The sequence below is a fragment of the Sparus aurata genome, chromosome 12 (assembly GCF_900880675.1).
Source record: "Sparus aurata chromosome 12, fSpaAur1.1, whole genome shotgun sequence".
Taxonomy (NCBI): Eukaryota; Metazoa; Chordata; class Actinopteri; order Spariformes; family Sparidae; genus Sparus; species Sparus aurata.
In genome coordinates, this window is record NC_044198.1 from 10,543,522 (window position 1) to 10,559,808 (window position 16,287).

Here is a 16,287-nt window from a genome sequence, read left to right on the forward strand (position 1 = left end):
GGTGATAAGTTGCTAGCATGCTAAACTGCTAAACTAAGATGGTGAACATGGTAAACATCTTATAAAGAGTCAGCGTTTGCATTCGCGCTTAGCTTGATGTGCAGGCCTGTTTCCAAACCATTAGAAAAGATGGATATCACAAGTAAGAAAGAAAAAGTTACAAAAGCCGATGGTGCACAACCTGCTGCGCAGGAAGATTCTCATGTGAGTTGTAGTTACTGAAGCTAGTGCAACGTGGTTAGCCGGACCACGAAGTCAGGGCTCTGCCTCTCTGAAGGCTTGTTGGCCAATTTCACATTCTATCAGACACTTTTACAGGAAATGTAGCAGACCATCTTTTCCCTGTCTATGCTGCATTAGAAAGTAGAGCAGGTGCATATTAAATATGGCAGTACACTTCCCCAGAGGGGAAATGAAAGCATGCCAGGTGTTGAGCTGAAATTATCCGAGAAAAGTTTGTTTATTCAGTGGCAAAGTCAAACCCGCCCCCCTGACATAATTAAGTATTTTTAACTGCTGCTTTCTATATAATAAAGTCTGGGAGTACTGGTTTTTACATCTCTTCAAAACTCCCTCATCCAGTCAAAAATTTGCTTTTCTGTGGTTTTATTCAAATGCCGACCGTGTTATTTGACAGTCTTTCTCCCCTCTCTCTGCTTATTTGGTGCTTAATAAGCAGGTAATTACTGTTTCACACTGAATATTTATTCAACATGCTGATGAAATGACCGTGCATCACATTTACCCTCACACTTTATAATGAACACAGTTTTATGAATAAAGAAAGACAGTAATAAATACATGAATTTGATCACACTGCTTCGGCTTATTAAGTCACCTCCCACCATGCATTGAGACCAGAAGGACGCAAGTAAAAACAGGGAATATTAAGTGGAAGAAAATATAGAGAAAAGCTTGACTGAGCACGCTCTTATTTTGTAACCATCAAAACAAGTCAGTCAGGATTGACTGTTTGCAGCAAGAAGCCTAATTATCATAAACTGCTTAAATGCAGAATGTGTCAGAAGCTGAGATTTAACAAGCTGATGAGTGGGCACAAACAGGACCTGACCTTTGTATTACAATCCATCAGAAATAGATTAGCTCAGTGTGTGTGTGTGTGTGTGTGTGTGTGTGTGTGTGTGTGTCTGTCTGTCTGTGTGCATGTGTGTGTGTGTGTGTGTGTGTGTGTGTGTGTGTGTGTGTGTGTCTCTGTGTGTGCAGCAGTACGAATGTGTTGGTAGTCGGCTCCATACTAATCCCAAAACAACACGGACAAGCTGTGCATCGCCTGTTTTTCTTTGCACTGGACTTCCAGCAACTGCGTGTTAAAATATATTTTCCAAACACAACTCAGTCTGATCACAAACTGAAATGAAAATGCTGGTGTGCAAAGGCCTCAGAGCATAAACAACAATTTGCAACACGGTCGATAGCCAGTCGAGTGCAGTTCTTGAACCTGTATTATTTGATTTTTTTTGGTCACTTGGGGGCAGAAGAATCCTACAACAAGATGAATAACACGCCATCCTGACAGATAACAACCTTATCGAGTTGTTATGGCCCAGGTTGTTAGCAAACAACAGGCTTTTTAGACGGCAGATGGAAGCAACATTGGCATTCATGTCCTCTGGTCACCTGAGGAACACAAGTCAAAAATGTATGGCTGTAAAGCTGCTGAATGCTCCTCGTGTTCTCCAGTGTTCCCAGCTAGCTGCACACTTTGTTTGGTGTTGGGGAGGTGGCATGCAGTGAATTTATCAGAGCCACTTTCCTGAAAAGAGACATACAGTAAATGTGCCACCGACTCAAAACAATGAGCTAAAGGGGGCTAAAACACCCCATAGAGCAACATAGTTGTATGATACTTCTGTTTGATTTTACTAGCAGCTACATCAGTTTGTGCACAGTGTGGGATTCCTTTCCATATATCCAGCTAGCTAGCTAGCTGTTGGCCTAGCACTTGCTCTTTTAAAGAGGGTCCAGAAGTCGACTTGTTTCAAAAACACTTGGCACATATTTCCACATGCTTTTTGAGTGTTTCCAGGTTGTATTTTACATGCTCAATATATTTTTTTTATCCAGTGTTATTTGGTTTCACATGTCCTGTCTACCAAGCATTGTGCTGTTGAATGATCACTCACTCCTCAACAAGAGTGTCTTTTCTGTTGCTTATTGTTAAGTTGGACTGTGGGTGTATGAACTGTATGACTTCTCTTTATATGAATTTTTTCTTTGCCTTCTCTTGAATGTCAGATTAAATCATGTCATTATTTTGCTCTTATACAGGATGGATATGTTGTGCTGTTCTGTGTGAAGTACAGAAAACTAATTAAACAAAAGTTAAACATAACCAGAGCGAAGAGAGAGTGTTTGGGCATCCTGTGCTGCAAATCTCCCAGCGGTCTGAACAAAATTGCCCATGCATTAGTGCGTAATTCCTAAAAGGGGTCAGTTCGCTTTTCTTTTCCTTTTCTTTTTTTCAAATAGCATTTAACAACAAAGGAAAACACAAACATTGAAAAAAAAAAAGCAGTCAGTTCTTATAATAATATTATTATTGCCTGTCGCAATAACACAGCGGCTACAGTTTCCCCTTTCAACACATAATTTGAAACTATGAAAATGAGTAGGGAATGAAAATGAGGGCATTGTATCAATATTACGTATATCTGCATTATTGATTTTTAAACTTTAAAAACACGGACTTTGAATATTCAACTCCAACCTATAAACTAAAAAAACATTTTTTTTCTGGTCCAGTTTCAGCTTCCTCCTCCTCTTCAATATACCCTCTCGACCCTCTTCACTGTCTTTTCCACATCCTTTCTTCCACTGCCTTTAACGGGATTATAAAGAAGAACAATGAAGATAGAAAAAGAAGAGAGAACCGAGATGGAGAGGGAAGATTGAGGAGGAGGAGTGGAGTTGAAGTGAAGAGTGAGAGAGGAAGCGGAGGATGTCCTAAAGCGGACACCTCACGGACTGCAAATCCCACAGAGCACCATTCAATTAGCTTAGAAAGTTTTTGTTTCAAAGTCAAGAGTGTCACCAAGGAGCCGAACTCCAATTCAAGCTCCTCCAAACACTGCAGTGTGCCAATTTACGGTCCTAACCCCAGCTCAGAGGGACAGGCGTGAAAAGACACACACACACACACACACACACACAAGGACAAGAACAAGAAGTTGGAGGCATCCTAGCAAACACACACACACACACACACACTTCTGCTTTCACTCTGATTTTATAAAGGTCAGTCCCCATGAGCAGCTGTCTAGTGTCTACTCCACTCTCTTCGAACCCTTAATGCTATCCCTCCTTTCTCTCCCACACACACTCACTCACACACACTCCCAGTAGAACAGGTATAAGCTCATTCCCTGAATGAATCAGTGCCTGTCTGATTTCTCCTTTCCTTCTCGCCTTCACATCTACTCTCTCGTTGACTTTGTGTCTCTGTGTCCGTCCTTGTTGTTTCCATCCACTCGTTTGTCTCTTGTTTACAAACTCCTTTGGTCAATTCTATTCTCTTCTATAATCCTTAAGCCCAAAGTCAATTTTTGAAGAAGAACTAAATACTTTACTACCCTTTAAAGACTTATCCTTATCTACTCTTGAATCAAAGTTGAATCAGAGTAGAAAAACCCTCCTCTTATGTTGGACCTCAATTCGATTTCAGCTTTGTCTGTGAAGTGGCTAATCAACAAAAGTAATGGCCGTGATTTGTTCCAGGAAAACATAACAAGTTGCAGAAATGGGACCCACTGAAATGAAAAACATCAAAGAAGCTGCTGTACTTCGCCCAAACTACTGACAAAGAATTTTGGAGATTTATCAGCCCAACCTCGTCAGGAACACAACCACTTAGGCCACCTGTTAAAGGAAGTCAGGTAGTAGTATGAAGGGCCAAAAGTCAGCATCAGAAGGAGGCCAGGGTGAACAGTTGGGGGAAAACAGCAGGAAAATGTCCAGTGTGAAAGCAAAGGTCAAAGGTGACTTATTTCAACGTGGTAGTTAAATCTCGCAACGTACGTAACTTAAGCTGCTTACTTAACGTCTGTACAATCATGACGTAATTTGTAGGTATTTTAATCCCAACCTCCATGTTTTCCTGAACCCCTGAAGTACTTTTTTTGCTTAACCCAAACCATGTGCAATTTTACAATGAAGGTCCAGCCCTCCTGTTACTGGCAAGCTGCAATTACATGTGTAATTACACGTTTGGTGCTAACAAGCCTGGCACTCTTCCTTGGGACATGGTGTACAAATGTCCCTTCCTTCCCCTTTATTGCTAAGCTATGCTAACAGCTGATCATACAGATTTGCAGTATAGACAATTCAGTGGTATCGAAAGACACCTCTCACTGTTGGCTGTAAGCTAATGAGTACTGTATCTAAAAAGTCAAACTAATCCCTTAAGACACACAAAAAAAACAAATAAAATAAGTCTGAAACAGAGGAAAACCCAGTGCACAAAATCAAATCAACACAAGAGAACAGGGGAAGGAGGGTGATAAGAAGTGACATCAAATTATCATTGTATGTACCGAATAACAAAAACCTAAAACCTGTTTATCACCATTTAAATTCAAGGGACGATTATAGGTGAAAGCCTATAAAGGTAAGGTGATGCCAGAGTGGCTCATCACTGGATCAACACAACTAAAGCCACTTTAAAATAGGGTTTTAGCTGAGAACATAACCAGAGATCAAGTGTATTAAATAATAAAGTGGCATAAGTGAGTCATCTCGTCACACTCACTAAAAAGTCATGGCTCCGTCAAGTTTAATTCTCCTTTAGAGCGTTTGTTCACAGTTTCCACCAAATGTCTGCTTACTAATAAGATATTTACTAACATGTTTAATGTGCTCAGTGCTCAGTTAGGCCCTGTCCGGGATGGTTACCACTACTGAAGCTCCACACACATGGCTGGAATATCCCTCTCTCACACACACACACACACACACACACACACACACACACACACACACACACACACACACACACACACACACACACACACACACACAAGGAGTGGGTTTTCTAATCTTCACACAGGTTGAAGATGGATGCCGCAGCATTATGCTAATGAGTGTCTGTGCTGTCCAATCACACGCTTCACTGACTGAACGACAGGCAGAGGATGCTGATAGGGGGGAAAAAAGAGAAGGATGAAGAAAGAGAAGGGGAGAGAAGGATGGCGGGAAAGGGTGGAGGTGAACGGATGAAGGGAGAGGCAGTGAGGGCAGTCAGGGTGAGAAAAACACAATGTCACTGTTTTGCATATTTTGAGGTATTTTCATTTTTAAAGCAAGCCTTTGAAGTTCATTATAAACCATTATCACACAGCTCCAAGGTTCCCCATCATCGCCCCTGATTTTGCTCATGGTCTTCAAATCCAAATTTCAGTGAGGGGGGGGGGGGGTTCCACTGGGCAATATAAAAGAAGCACTTCATTTACTGCCAGTTTCTACGGTAGCCCAGAAGGGACAAACCAAACACCGCCTCTAGAGAGGGCCTCTAATGTTTTTAGTTTCCTCCATAGGGAGTATGATGCGAGGGGTATTCAGTTGGTTGCAATCTGCAGTCTCAATGCCGTATGCCAATAAATCCTGGTCCAATAAGCCATGTATTACTTCCCTTACTCACAACATTCACAACACAGTTTCATAAACAGACCTCTGTAGCCTGTAATGCTGGATTTGTTGCACATCTGGACGCCATGTTTTTTTGTTTTTTTTTCAAACTATTATTCCAGGTACAAAAAGTCCCATTTCCTTTTTAATTTTAGAGCTTCAATGAGCTGCAATGATTAATCAATAAATCAGTTAGTCTATCAAAAATGTAATAAGCCTGCCAACTATTTTGATAATTATCTAATTGTTTAAGTCACTTTGAAAGAAAAGTGTCAAACATTTGCCGGTTGCAGTTTCTTAAATAGAAGGATTTGAACTGTATGAAATGTTGCTGTTCTTTAAGGTCAGTCTGTATATTCAATTTATCAGTCATAAAGAAATCAGTCAATGAAGATTTTTTTCTTCTGATTAAACTTTCTTCCCCAAAACCACATACAGCTGACGGTCAATCAAGAAAAACAAGTCTGTGAGGGTAAAATTGAGCTTTAATTGTTCTTTTAAAACTTGATTTGTCTTTGTGTTTATGTGAACAGCAGTACCTTTCTCTCAGCCTCTTGTCTGGCGTATTGCTGCAGCATTGGCTCTCCGTGTTTCTGATAGTAGGACCTCTGACAGCGGTCTGACAGAGCAGGCTCATTAGGCAGGAAGTTGCTGGCCCACACCTATGATATTGGCAAGAAAAATGAAGGAGAAGGAGGAAGATGAGGATGAGAGAGGAATATATAAAAAAAACATCTTCCAAGTTAAGTGTGGGATATTCTCCGTTCAGAAAATAAAAGGGGCAACAAGCTAATTTTCCTGCTGCCCTGATTTCAAATGACCTCATTAGATCTGTGACTTAACGAGAACATTTATCAATACCACTCAATCAATAAAGGTTCCCAGGTGCACAGATTTCTGGGTTTCAAAACTCATTTTCATTTTTTTTCCATTCAGACTTTTTAGATTGATAAATGGGTTTCCCCTGGCAGGCACTGGCTTTCATTTATATCAATACAGTGTGAAAATCAACTTGCAGACTCTAAAACATAATTAAGACAGGTACTTCATCACAGGGAACAACATCAGCCAGGTTCCATCCACAGACATTAACGGTCCTGATAAATGTTTTCTCAAGCAGATTGTCAGCGGTAGGGTTTGAAAGTACATGGCACAACACTTTCTGCAAAAACCACAACACAACACTTTCTGCCAAAACCACAACTGTTAACTAATTTTCACATTGGGAGAGTTTGGGCAGGGCAGGGTTACGTTCGAAAAGGTGATGCTGTTCATATATTAGGATTTAGCAATATATGACCAAACCACACCCAATTAGTCTTGTCTGAGAAGATGAGCTAAGTTTGTAAGATTTAAAGTCTTGATTGTTATTCATATCCTACTATGTACTACTTATTATTAATCATACAGAGGAATACTTTGAAACCAAGTCTTCAGGGGCTTTAAGCCTAGTCATAGGTCTAAATAAAACTCTATTTGAAAATAGTCTTCAACCAGCTAAATATGCTCCCTTATAGACTTTGAATTTGGAATTTGGAATTTGTCAAACCCCATCAAATAACCTCAGAATTTCTCACACACAACCAGATTTTTCATCCAAACCAGCACCTTCCGCTCAACCAGATCATCTATTCTGCTCACTTGGTTATGTGGTCAGGCAGTTCATGACCTGTTGCTTCTGTAGCGTGCCCCTTTAGACTTGTTGGCCTGTACTTACTGCCTGCCCACACATGGCTGAATTAGATCAGTCAATTGTTGACCTTTGTCTTAGTTCAGTGCATTTAACAGATCCTGTCAAGTGAGTGAGTAGTTACGTCTTCATCTCTGTAGCCTTAAAACCTAAACTGTAACCGTTTCTGCTTTCCTGCCATGGTACTGTTGAGTTGTGATGAAGATGTAATCGGCAGGATAAAATATTGGCAGTTAAGGTTTTTGCAGACAACTGAAACTTTCAACATTTGTATGTGTCGTAGGATACGTACCATATCGACAGTTCGAGAAAAAAAAAGGTGCCATACCATGTTCATATTGGGAGGTGGAGGAGATGGTGGTGGATTTACAGGCGGGAAAGGCTGGCAAGCACGTGACTGCAGTTTGAGACCACATTTCAACATTTGGGTATTTTTAAGGAGATCGCAGGATGATTTCCAGTCATGTTTACAAGATTATTTTTAAGTTTAATCAACAAGACCTCATGTCTACATCTCCGGTCGTGTTTGTTGGCGACCTAAACATGATCTTTTCACAACCCCAACCAAGTGGTGTTTGTGCTTAAGCCTAACCAGACCATAAGCACAGCCTTGTTACAACATAACATTGTCAAATGAACATGAAGAAATGTAACACTGCAACATAAAGAAACTTAAAGTTTCATAACTATGGTGTGCAAAAACATACTTTGCCAATATATATTCTGGCGATTGGGTTGCAGAGAAACAAATGCATCACACTACAAATACTCCACTCCAAAGCATATTGTTAAAATCACACTAAATTACAGCTGTAGCAGTTGTAAAATATTAAGGTTTGGAGTAAACAAGAATGTAAATGTCAGATCAATGATCCATGTGCTCAGAGGCAGAAGCACACACTCACGGACAAAATGATCTGCCTGATTGTGATTAATAACAACTCTAAATATAGATTTACAAGTTTAAAGCAGCTGTTTGGACTGAGACAAACACGCCGTTGAAACTTTCCTCTCATCAGCCACCAACTGTCATTCTGCAGCAGACAGTATTTACGCCAAACAAGACGTCGGTATTGACTGTGAATGGAAAAGTAAACTTCCCTGGAGAAAAACAGGCAGTTTGATGCTCTAAAACAGATGAGATACTGCGGGTCGTTTCATTCGTGGAAAACATTTGTCTGCGTTACTCACTTCCACAAAACGGCAGTACACTTCGGTTTTCAATCATGCTTTTATGCTGCGAAATTAGCTTCACAACGTACTTCCACTGCATTTCAGAAAGCTTTTTTGTGGATCACGACAAACATTTGGATAATTTATGCTCGCACTTTATGGTATTTTAATGGCTCTAAAAGCCGACATAGAGTGCTAAATGACTTTAAAATGTAACTACTGACTCGCTGCTGCTTGATAAATCACTACCTGGGATAAGAACGTACTCAGGTTTCCATTGGGGGGGTATTTATATATGGGTTTGTCATAACATCATCCAAACTAATGGACACGAGTATATGCATGCAACCCGACAGCATAAAAGTGTGTATTAAAGTGTGTGTAAATTCATGCTCGGATGAGTTAGACCTTAACCAGAATATTGATTAGTTATTGCCGCACTGGGGAGGAAAGCTGTTTGTGGGTGTTTGTGGCTGGTTGTGGTCTAATTTGGTTCCTTTGCATTATTTGAGCATATTCCCCCTAGGAATGACTGTAAACTGCTCCCGCGGGGTATTCTTACCCTTTTGTCTTAATTGTTAGAGAGATATTAGGCCCATTACATTGTATTCGTGTCACCAGGAGTGGGTCTTCCAATTATAATATTCCATCAGCACGAACGGAGTAATAATCAGAGGCATTCTCTGCCGCTTCAAGCAGCGCTGCTCAAGGCTGCAAGGCAAATTGTCTCCTGATTAAACATTCCGGGATGCAGTGCGAGAATCTCACTGTCATAAGCTAATACAAATTCTTTATAACAGGGAGAAAAAGCCGCATTAACTTCATAGAGGAAATGCACTGGGGGTCCATTTGGTGAGCATTTTTTTACGTTCGGAGGCAGTGTATTAGTTTCTGCTGGTCTTTCCTTGAGGGCAAATGTCATAAAGCTGCATCATTCTGAGTTTAGATGCACGATTAATACTAAACGCGCTTATAAATATGAAATATATATATTTGTTTAAAAATCTGGAAATTATCAGCATTTGTTCGTATTCTCGCCCTAGGCCTTGTGATTCTCCGCACATTGGAAGCAGAAAGTATCTTAGCATAATATCAACATGATGGCTTTTAAACACTGGCTGAAGGCTGCAGCATGTTTATGATCGTGATACCGGAAACACCGAAAGGGACAGACATGGTTGAAGTGTGAGCTACATCTGCAGATACTGTACATCTACATGCCTCCAGGGATCTATCATTCTCACAGAAAAGTAGAGATAATACAGAGAGAAAAAAACAAAGATATACTCCTTTCCCACAGGACGGTAATTCTAAAAAAAATAACAGGCATCACTTTTAAAAGCTATGATGACACCGTCGCTCCTTTTAACTTCAAGTGCTGCTCTTCAAGAGCGGTGAGTAAATATGAACTCAGGAACCATCTACGCCTGAGAGGCAAATGTTTTCAAAGTCACTCTAAGCACTCCGCAGAATTAATACTGCATACTTACGTAAAAACGAGTATTGCTATTCCAAAGGCATAACGATTTCCTTCCTCCTCTTACATAAAAATACATACAGCTCCATCCCTACGAGACCAAAAGTTATCAGAAGCAACGCTGCCTCCAGAACATGATTTACATTTTCTGTTCGTTATTCCTTCAAAGTTTTAGATCTTTTCTGCTTCTTACGTTTTTGGTTTTTTTTGGCCTGAAGGGATTGTCTGGCTGTACACACAAATTTACGCATTAACTCTTTTCTTGGACTTTGATGTCTTTAAAAAAAAAAAAAAGTGGGGAAATCTGGACTGCAGGAAAAAAGAGACAAGAAACAAAACTGCTAAAACTTTTAAAAAGCTTCCATCAAAGCCTGGATCCAGGTTTGATTTGAAATTCTTTTGTAGCGGACCACGTGAAAACAAAACACATAGTTTTTTGATCTGGCAGCAATTACACAAGCACAAACAAGGCTTGTCTGCAGCTGAACACATGTATTGCTGGGGTTATACCTTAATGAGAAAATGTCTCCTTTAACAGTGGCTGTGTCTTCGCGTTCGTTTTTAAAGCAACTAATAAAAAATAAAAACCTCAACCAAGAATCTGACCTGATCAGTCATAGAGCATCTATGACTGTGTTAAAACCATGTTATTCTGAGGTCACATACTGCCCTCTGCTGCTAATTTGTATATTACAGCACAGCTGTAAAGCTACTAATCAACCAGGGAGGAGGAACTTACAATACAATCAGCTACATTACAAAAATACCTTTAATGAGCTCCTCATCTCAAACATTTGCAAATTTTCTATTTCAAAGTACATTTTGGGGTAGAAATATGATACTGTTTTTAGAAGCATCTTTTTCTGCTTTCACTTCTAATATTGTTGTCCCCTGTACACACAGTGTGAAAGGAAATTTGGAAAAAATGCTGCTGAAAAGCAAGAAAACAGCCGGTGTGACCAATAATGTTAAAGATGGCTTAATTCCAATAAATGTCCAAGTGAGCAATGGCAGTGAGTGAGCATGCACAAAACCAGCGTTCTGGAAGTAGTTCACCTAAATGTAATGCAGCTATCATTAAAGTAAAAAAGTCTACTGTTAAAAGGGTCAATTCCTAAAGGAACAGTTCAACATTTTGGGAATGAGGTATAACCTGTTAATTAGTGTACTTTAGGTTGGTAAAACTTTCTTTTTTTCAGCTATTCCTTTGAACATTTTGGAAACATCCTCAGTAAATAAATAGCAGGATTTGATTTGTGGGCTGCATTACTTTGTCTGCCATGGTAAGCTATGGTATGGTATGGTAGCTATGGTATGGTAAGCTGCTATGCTAAGTTGTTTTCATCTGTTTACCATCATTTTTCTGTCCTTATCTTTATTTACATGTGTTTGCTGATCACATCAGCAAATGTTGGGACATAAATGTAGATAAAAACAGAATGCAATCATTTGGAGATTCATTCTGTATACCTATAACAGTATTATAAAGTGTTTTTGTGTCCATGCATTATTATCCTTTACAGGCCATTGTTCTTCAAACCTGTACCTCAGAGTCCCCTGCTCTGCATATTTGAGATGGTTCCCTGCTACAACACACACCTTTTTTAGAATTGTGAATTTTAAATTATTATTGAAGCATATACAGGTGGCGAAATGGCTCTAGCTTCCCTGACCAATCAGAAATCCATCTCATAGGTCAGAGTGAACACAAAAACACCTAGAAGGCTGAATGAATCTATAAAAGCAACACCTATGCATTTCAAATTGTCCTGTCTTCCTTTGTGTGTTTCACAGTTGTTGTGTTTTTTTTCATTATAGGTTTAAGGCAGTTTCACTTGTTTTCTACATTGTCTGGAGAGCTGATATATTATTTTGACCACACTGACAACAGCATACCTGTTTGAAATTCAACCTATCACTCTGTTTACCCCCGCTAACCGTCTGTCTGTTTTTGTCCTGATTGTGCTCTTTCCCGACACACTGTGAAGCGACAGTTTGACAGGAAATGTCTCAAGTTGTTCATCTTGCCTGCATCACCTTTCCAAATAGGCACACAGAAAGAGATTAGACTTTGCACATTGTGAAACTGTCGATTGTTTAAAGTATGTTTTTCCTGAACTTCATGTTCTCACTTCAAGGACGAATAATTAATTCATGCAGGCGAAATCACTCAATGTTTACACATTTTGTGCACACATCTAAGTAAAAGGAATGGGGTTCGCATTTCCTACCTGACAGTGAGGATGTGGATTCGAACAACCCATCATAGCTCCTTTATTCTCAAAGATCTAAAAACAGAAAATACACGGAAAAGTTAGTTTACCTTTTACACTGGTATGTGGAGCAACAATATGAAGGTGGGGTAAATCAAAAAGACAGCAAAGATATTAACAGACGAGGAAGGGCAGTACGTTGTATGTCAGCACTGGGCTGTCCAAGTAAACTGTGACTGACAGAAAAATGCTTTTTTTCAGTCAAAGTCAAAGTCAAAAGTCTTTGTAGTACTTTGAAATCTTGATTGAGGAGACTCAACAGAATTGTCTCAGGAGGAACAGACTAATCTGGCAGCATGGCGCTGTCCTCGGTGCTGGTGTTTGGTAGTTAACGATTCCAGTTCCCCTGCGGCTGTGTGCTTTTGTTTATTTTACTGAGAGTCTTCAGGGATCCCAAATGATTGAGTGTCTGGTTCTGATACGGCAAGCAAGGCGTTTTTGAATTGGAATTTTGATTCTCGGCCATGCAGAGAAAGCTATCAACATCTACCACAATCCAGGCTAAGGGAGTGGTCCCTTAGCCTGGATTGCGGTACAATAGGTCAGAATTGTAGAATATGCAGTAACTCTATGGGCTTCACTTTTGTCTGTCAACATAAGGTAAGAATGTCAAGGCTTTACAAAGCACACACTGGTCAAACAGAGTCTGGACAAGAGGAATGGGCTTGAATATATTTGGAAGGTTAGGATCCTTGAGGGAAAGCTCTATTGTAATTTATCCTACAAAAAAATTCTGATTTTGTTTAAGATGTAAAGCTTGCACTGATGGCTTATGAGGGGTAGTGGGTACACTGTGTTCTTCCAGATTCACTCATCATTCCATCTGTATACCTTATAATGTAACATAACCAGTAAAGATGTATGTCAATGCCTATCAACAGAAACACAGCATCTTTAATGGCTGCATCAGTCTCCGCATTTGATGAAGGAAGAGTTCAATTACTACCCCTACCCGTATAAACTTCGACATATCCTCTCATTTCAATCGTTCTCTGCCGCCGTTTGAACTTTGCGAGTTTGCCCAGAGGTATCATTAAAGTTTTATCCAATCCAATACAAGGCACATTAAAATGAAAAATATGTGAGAGCATAACACTGACTGATCGGTGACGCTGGAGAGCGTGATGTAAAGTTTACCTGTTGCAATTTTACACGTTTCCAACCCCTAGGAGAAATTCCATCATTAATGTGTGAGTGTGAACAGGAAATGGCGCATATACAGTACCTGAACCCAGGGGTATGTGGCGCCTAGTTCTTCAACAAGCCCCGCCCACTTGTCAATCACCTTGACAACCTCGTGCATTTTCATGAGAGGGAGGGTGACGTCAGACCAGGGATGGAAACACATGACCTTGCTTAAAAAAACATGAAGAGAGAGGCAGAGAGGAGGCATCAGAGATGCTGGATAGTGTGGGAATGATGATGCACTGTATCAGTATCACATAATTCAGGCTGCACGGAGAATCAATTCTAATGCACTGATAAAATATGTTGAGTATGTCAGAACTGAGCTAAAATACCTCCCTCTGGTGAGGATCACGCCATGACTGAAACATGAGCAGTGTATTGAGTAGAGATGCATGATATACCGATGTTTCTTCAACTCATTTTGGCCAACTGACAAAGCCGATATAAGTAAATTTTTTTCCACCTAATTGAAGGGAACATCAAGTATCTCCTGTAATGGAATCAACCTATAAGTAAGCCTACAGTACTCTTATAATCATGGCCCACACCACTGTTACTACTACTCAATCCACGGTTCACGTTGCTCTGCACTGCAGCATCATCATAACAACCTGTCACATCAGATTCAATGTATTTAATTCTAAAGCGATTTTTTTTTTATAAAGCTATATCGTTTACCTGTTGATATTATGAAGCATTTCTGGTATTCAGCATAACCCTTCTAACACCTGATTTATAACACTGGATAACAAAAGTTTCAAAATGACTCATAAATTTGAAATGTAAAGACTTTTTATTAATCATAAATTACCTCTCGTGACCCACACTATGGGAATCAATGCTCTATAACCTGTACTTCTATTTGTTTCAGCACTATAATGTTGTTGAACATTTTCATTAAGTTGATAACCAATTTATAAACATTCATAATGACTTCTTTTGGGGATTTTTTAGTCAGCAATTGATAAACTATAACATCAGTTGTGTGTAATTAAATCACTGAAATCCAGTGAAGTCTGCACGCCAACTGAACCCTCTGGAAGTCTGCAGAAATTCCGCTCGGGGCCCCTTGTGGACTGGGTGAACTGTGCGCTTGGACAGCGCTCAGCACTCACAGACTTCCCGGGAACATGCCTGCAAGGTCTGCTGGAGCGGTTAAGTCCAGACATTTGGATTCAGCAACAGAAAACAACAGTGAGAGCCTGCATCAATGCTATAAGCACTATGAGGCATGACACAGTGCTGGTTTGAGCTACATGCAAATAACGTCAGCATGCTAGTCTGCTAACGATGACAATGCTATAATGCCGTTTTAACGCTGACGGCAGTACCCATCTTAGTCTAGCGTACAGCATGTTAATTAGCATTAAAAACAAAGTAAAGCTAAAGCTGATGAGAATTTCGTTTTTACAGAGATTTGGTTTCAAACCAAACACGTGGATCTGATGACGGTGCTGGATGCAAAGATAAGAGAATCGATGCAAAGACTCCCCAACAAATCCATCACATAGGTGTTGAGATATATGTCAGGCTGTGGATCGTCACCGAGCTATGCTAGAAAATGGTGTCAAACACTGTGCTGTTAACAAATCGCCTTCTTAATAGGACTCTCTAACGGTACGGTCAGTCAGTACTTCTTGGAATACATGTGTAACGAGTAAAAAGATGAAAGAAGTTGGAGTTTGATACTTTTAATGGGTACCTTGACTTGCCTTGACTCCATTTCTCTCACTTTTTCATGTGCACTGATCCCAGGTGTTAAAACCTTGGAAGAAAAACACTATTCAAAAGAAGTTCATTCTTCACCTCTCACTCCGTCTCGCATCCGTCTTTCTGTCTGGCTCTCTCGTTTCCTTTATTATTTATTATGATGTTCTGCTCTTGTAATCCTCGTTTGCAATTAATAAGTCATGAATGCGCTGCTGCTGTCTTGTTTGAGTTTTCCGTGACACGTATTTAAAAAAAAAGCCTTGATCTTCTGAATTCAGGACTAGCCTTGTTACAAAAGTAAAAGTGATGCTGTAACATATCTGACGCATGGTGCTGAATGGTGTGAAATGAGTCTATATCTCTCATAGAACACACAAAACAGCTACCTGACTTCTTTGACATCTTTTTCTATGGATTTTCTTTTGTTGGTGGTGCCTTTCAGACCAGCTGAAAAATGGTAGCACTTAAAGGAAAAACAGCAAGCCTAACAACTTGTGGAATCAGATTAATGTTTTTGCTCATTATTACAGAGTATTATTTACTTAATAACTCAGATTTCCTGTAAGTATTCTTGAGATCCTGTGAAACCCATCTAAATTCTGTTTAAGTTCTGTAGAAGGTCAAATTGAGATATGTGCAGGACAAAAAATTTGATATCCGATGTTTTTACACATTAACTGGAAAGATAAGAGACAGGCATTTTGCACTCACTTCTCTTTTTAAAAAGTGAGCATGACCAACTGAAAAGAAACACGGCCTCCGGACAGCCTGTAATAATGTTTGAACCACTGCACAGCCTTTAGAAGAGGGTATAGTTAATCCACATCCTCAGTGTGTGTGTGTGTGTGTGTGTGTGTGTGTGTGTGTGTGTGTGTGTGTGTGTGCGCCATGTCCATGTGTATGTTTGCTCCAAGTTTTACCTGTGGCACCCCGGGGATACCAGCACGACTGTCTGAGTCAGAAAAATGAAATTTGTATCGACAGACAGGCTCTTCGTAGATCCCCGACAGCTAGTTCCTGATCAATAATTGAACGTGACTCTGGTGTTTATGCTCTGAGCAAAACCGAATGGTCGTATTTATGAATTGTTCATGAGTATTATAGCAGCTGCCAGCACTATGTTATGTTATGTGTGT

The 16,287-nt window shown here is 39.9% G+C and overlaps 1 protein-coding gene across 1 annotated transcript in view; it reads right to left on the minus strand.

Moving 5' to 3' along the window:
* galt (galactose-1-phosphate uridylyltransferase) overlaps positions 1-16,287 on the minus strand; it is a 33,662-nt gene that overhangs the window by 12,629 nt on the left and 4,746 nt on the right. Inside the window, exons 5-7 of the mRNA XM_030436013.1 lie at positions 13,479-13,608; positions 12,212-12,268; positions 6,180-6,302 (exon numbers count right to left, since the gene is read on the minus strand). Coding sequence (XP_030291873.1) covers positions 6,180-6,302; positions 12,212-12,268; positions 13,479-13,608 — 310 coding nt within the window. The remainder of the gene's footprint in view (positions 1-6,179; positions 6,303-12,211; positions 12,269-13,478; positions 13,609-16,287) is intronic.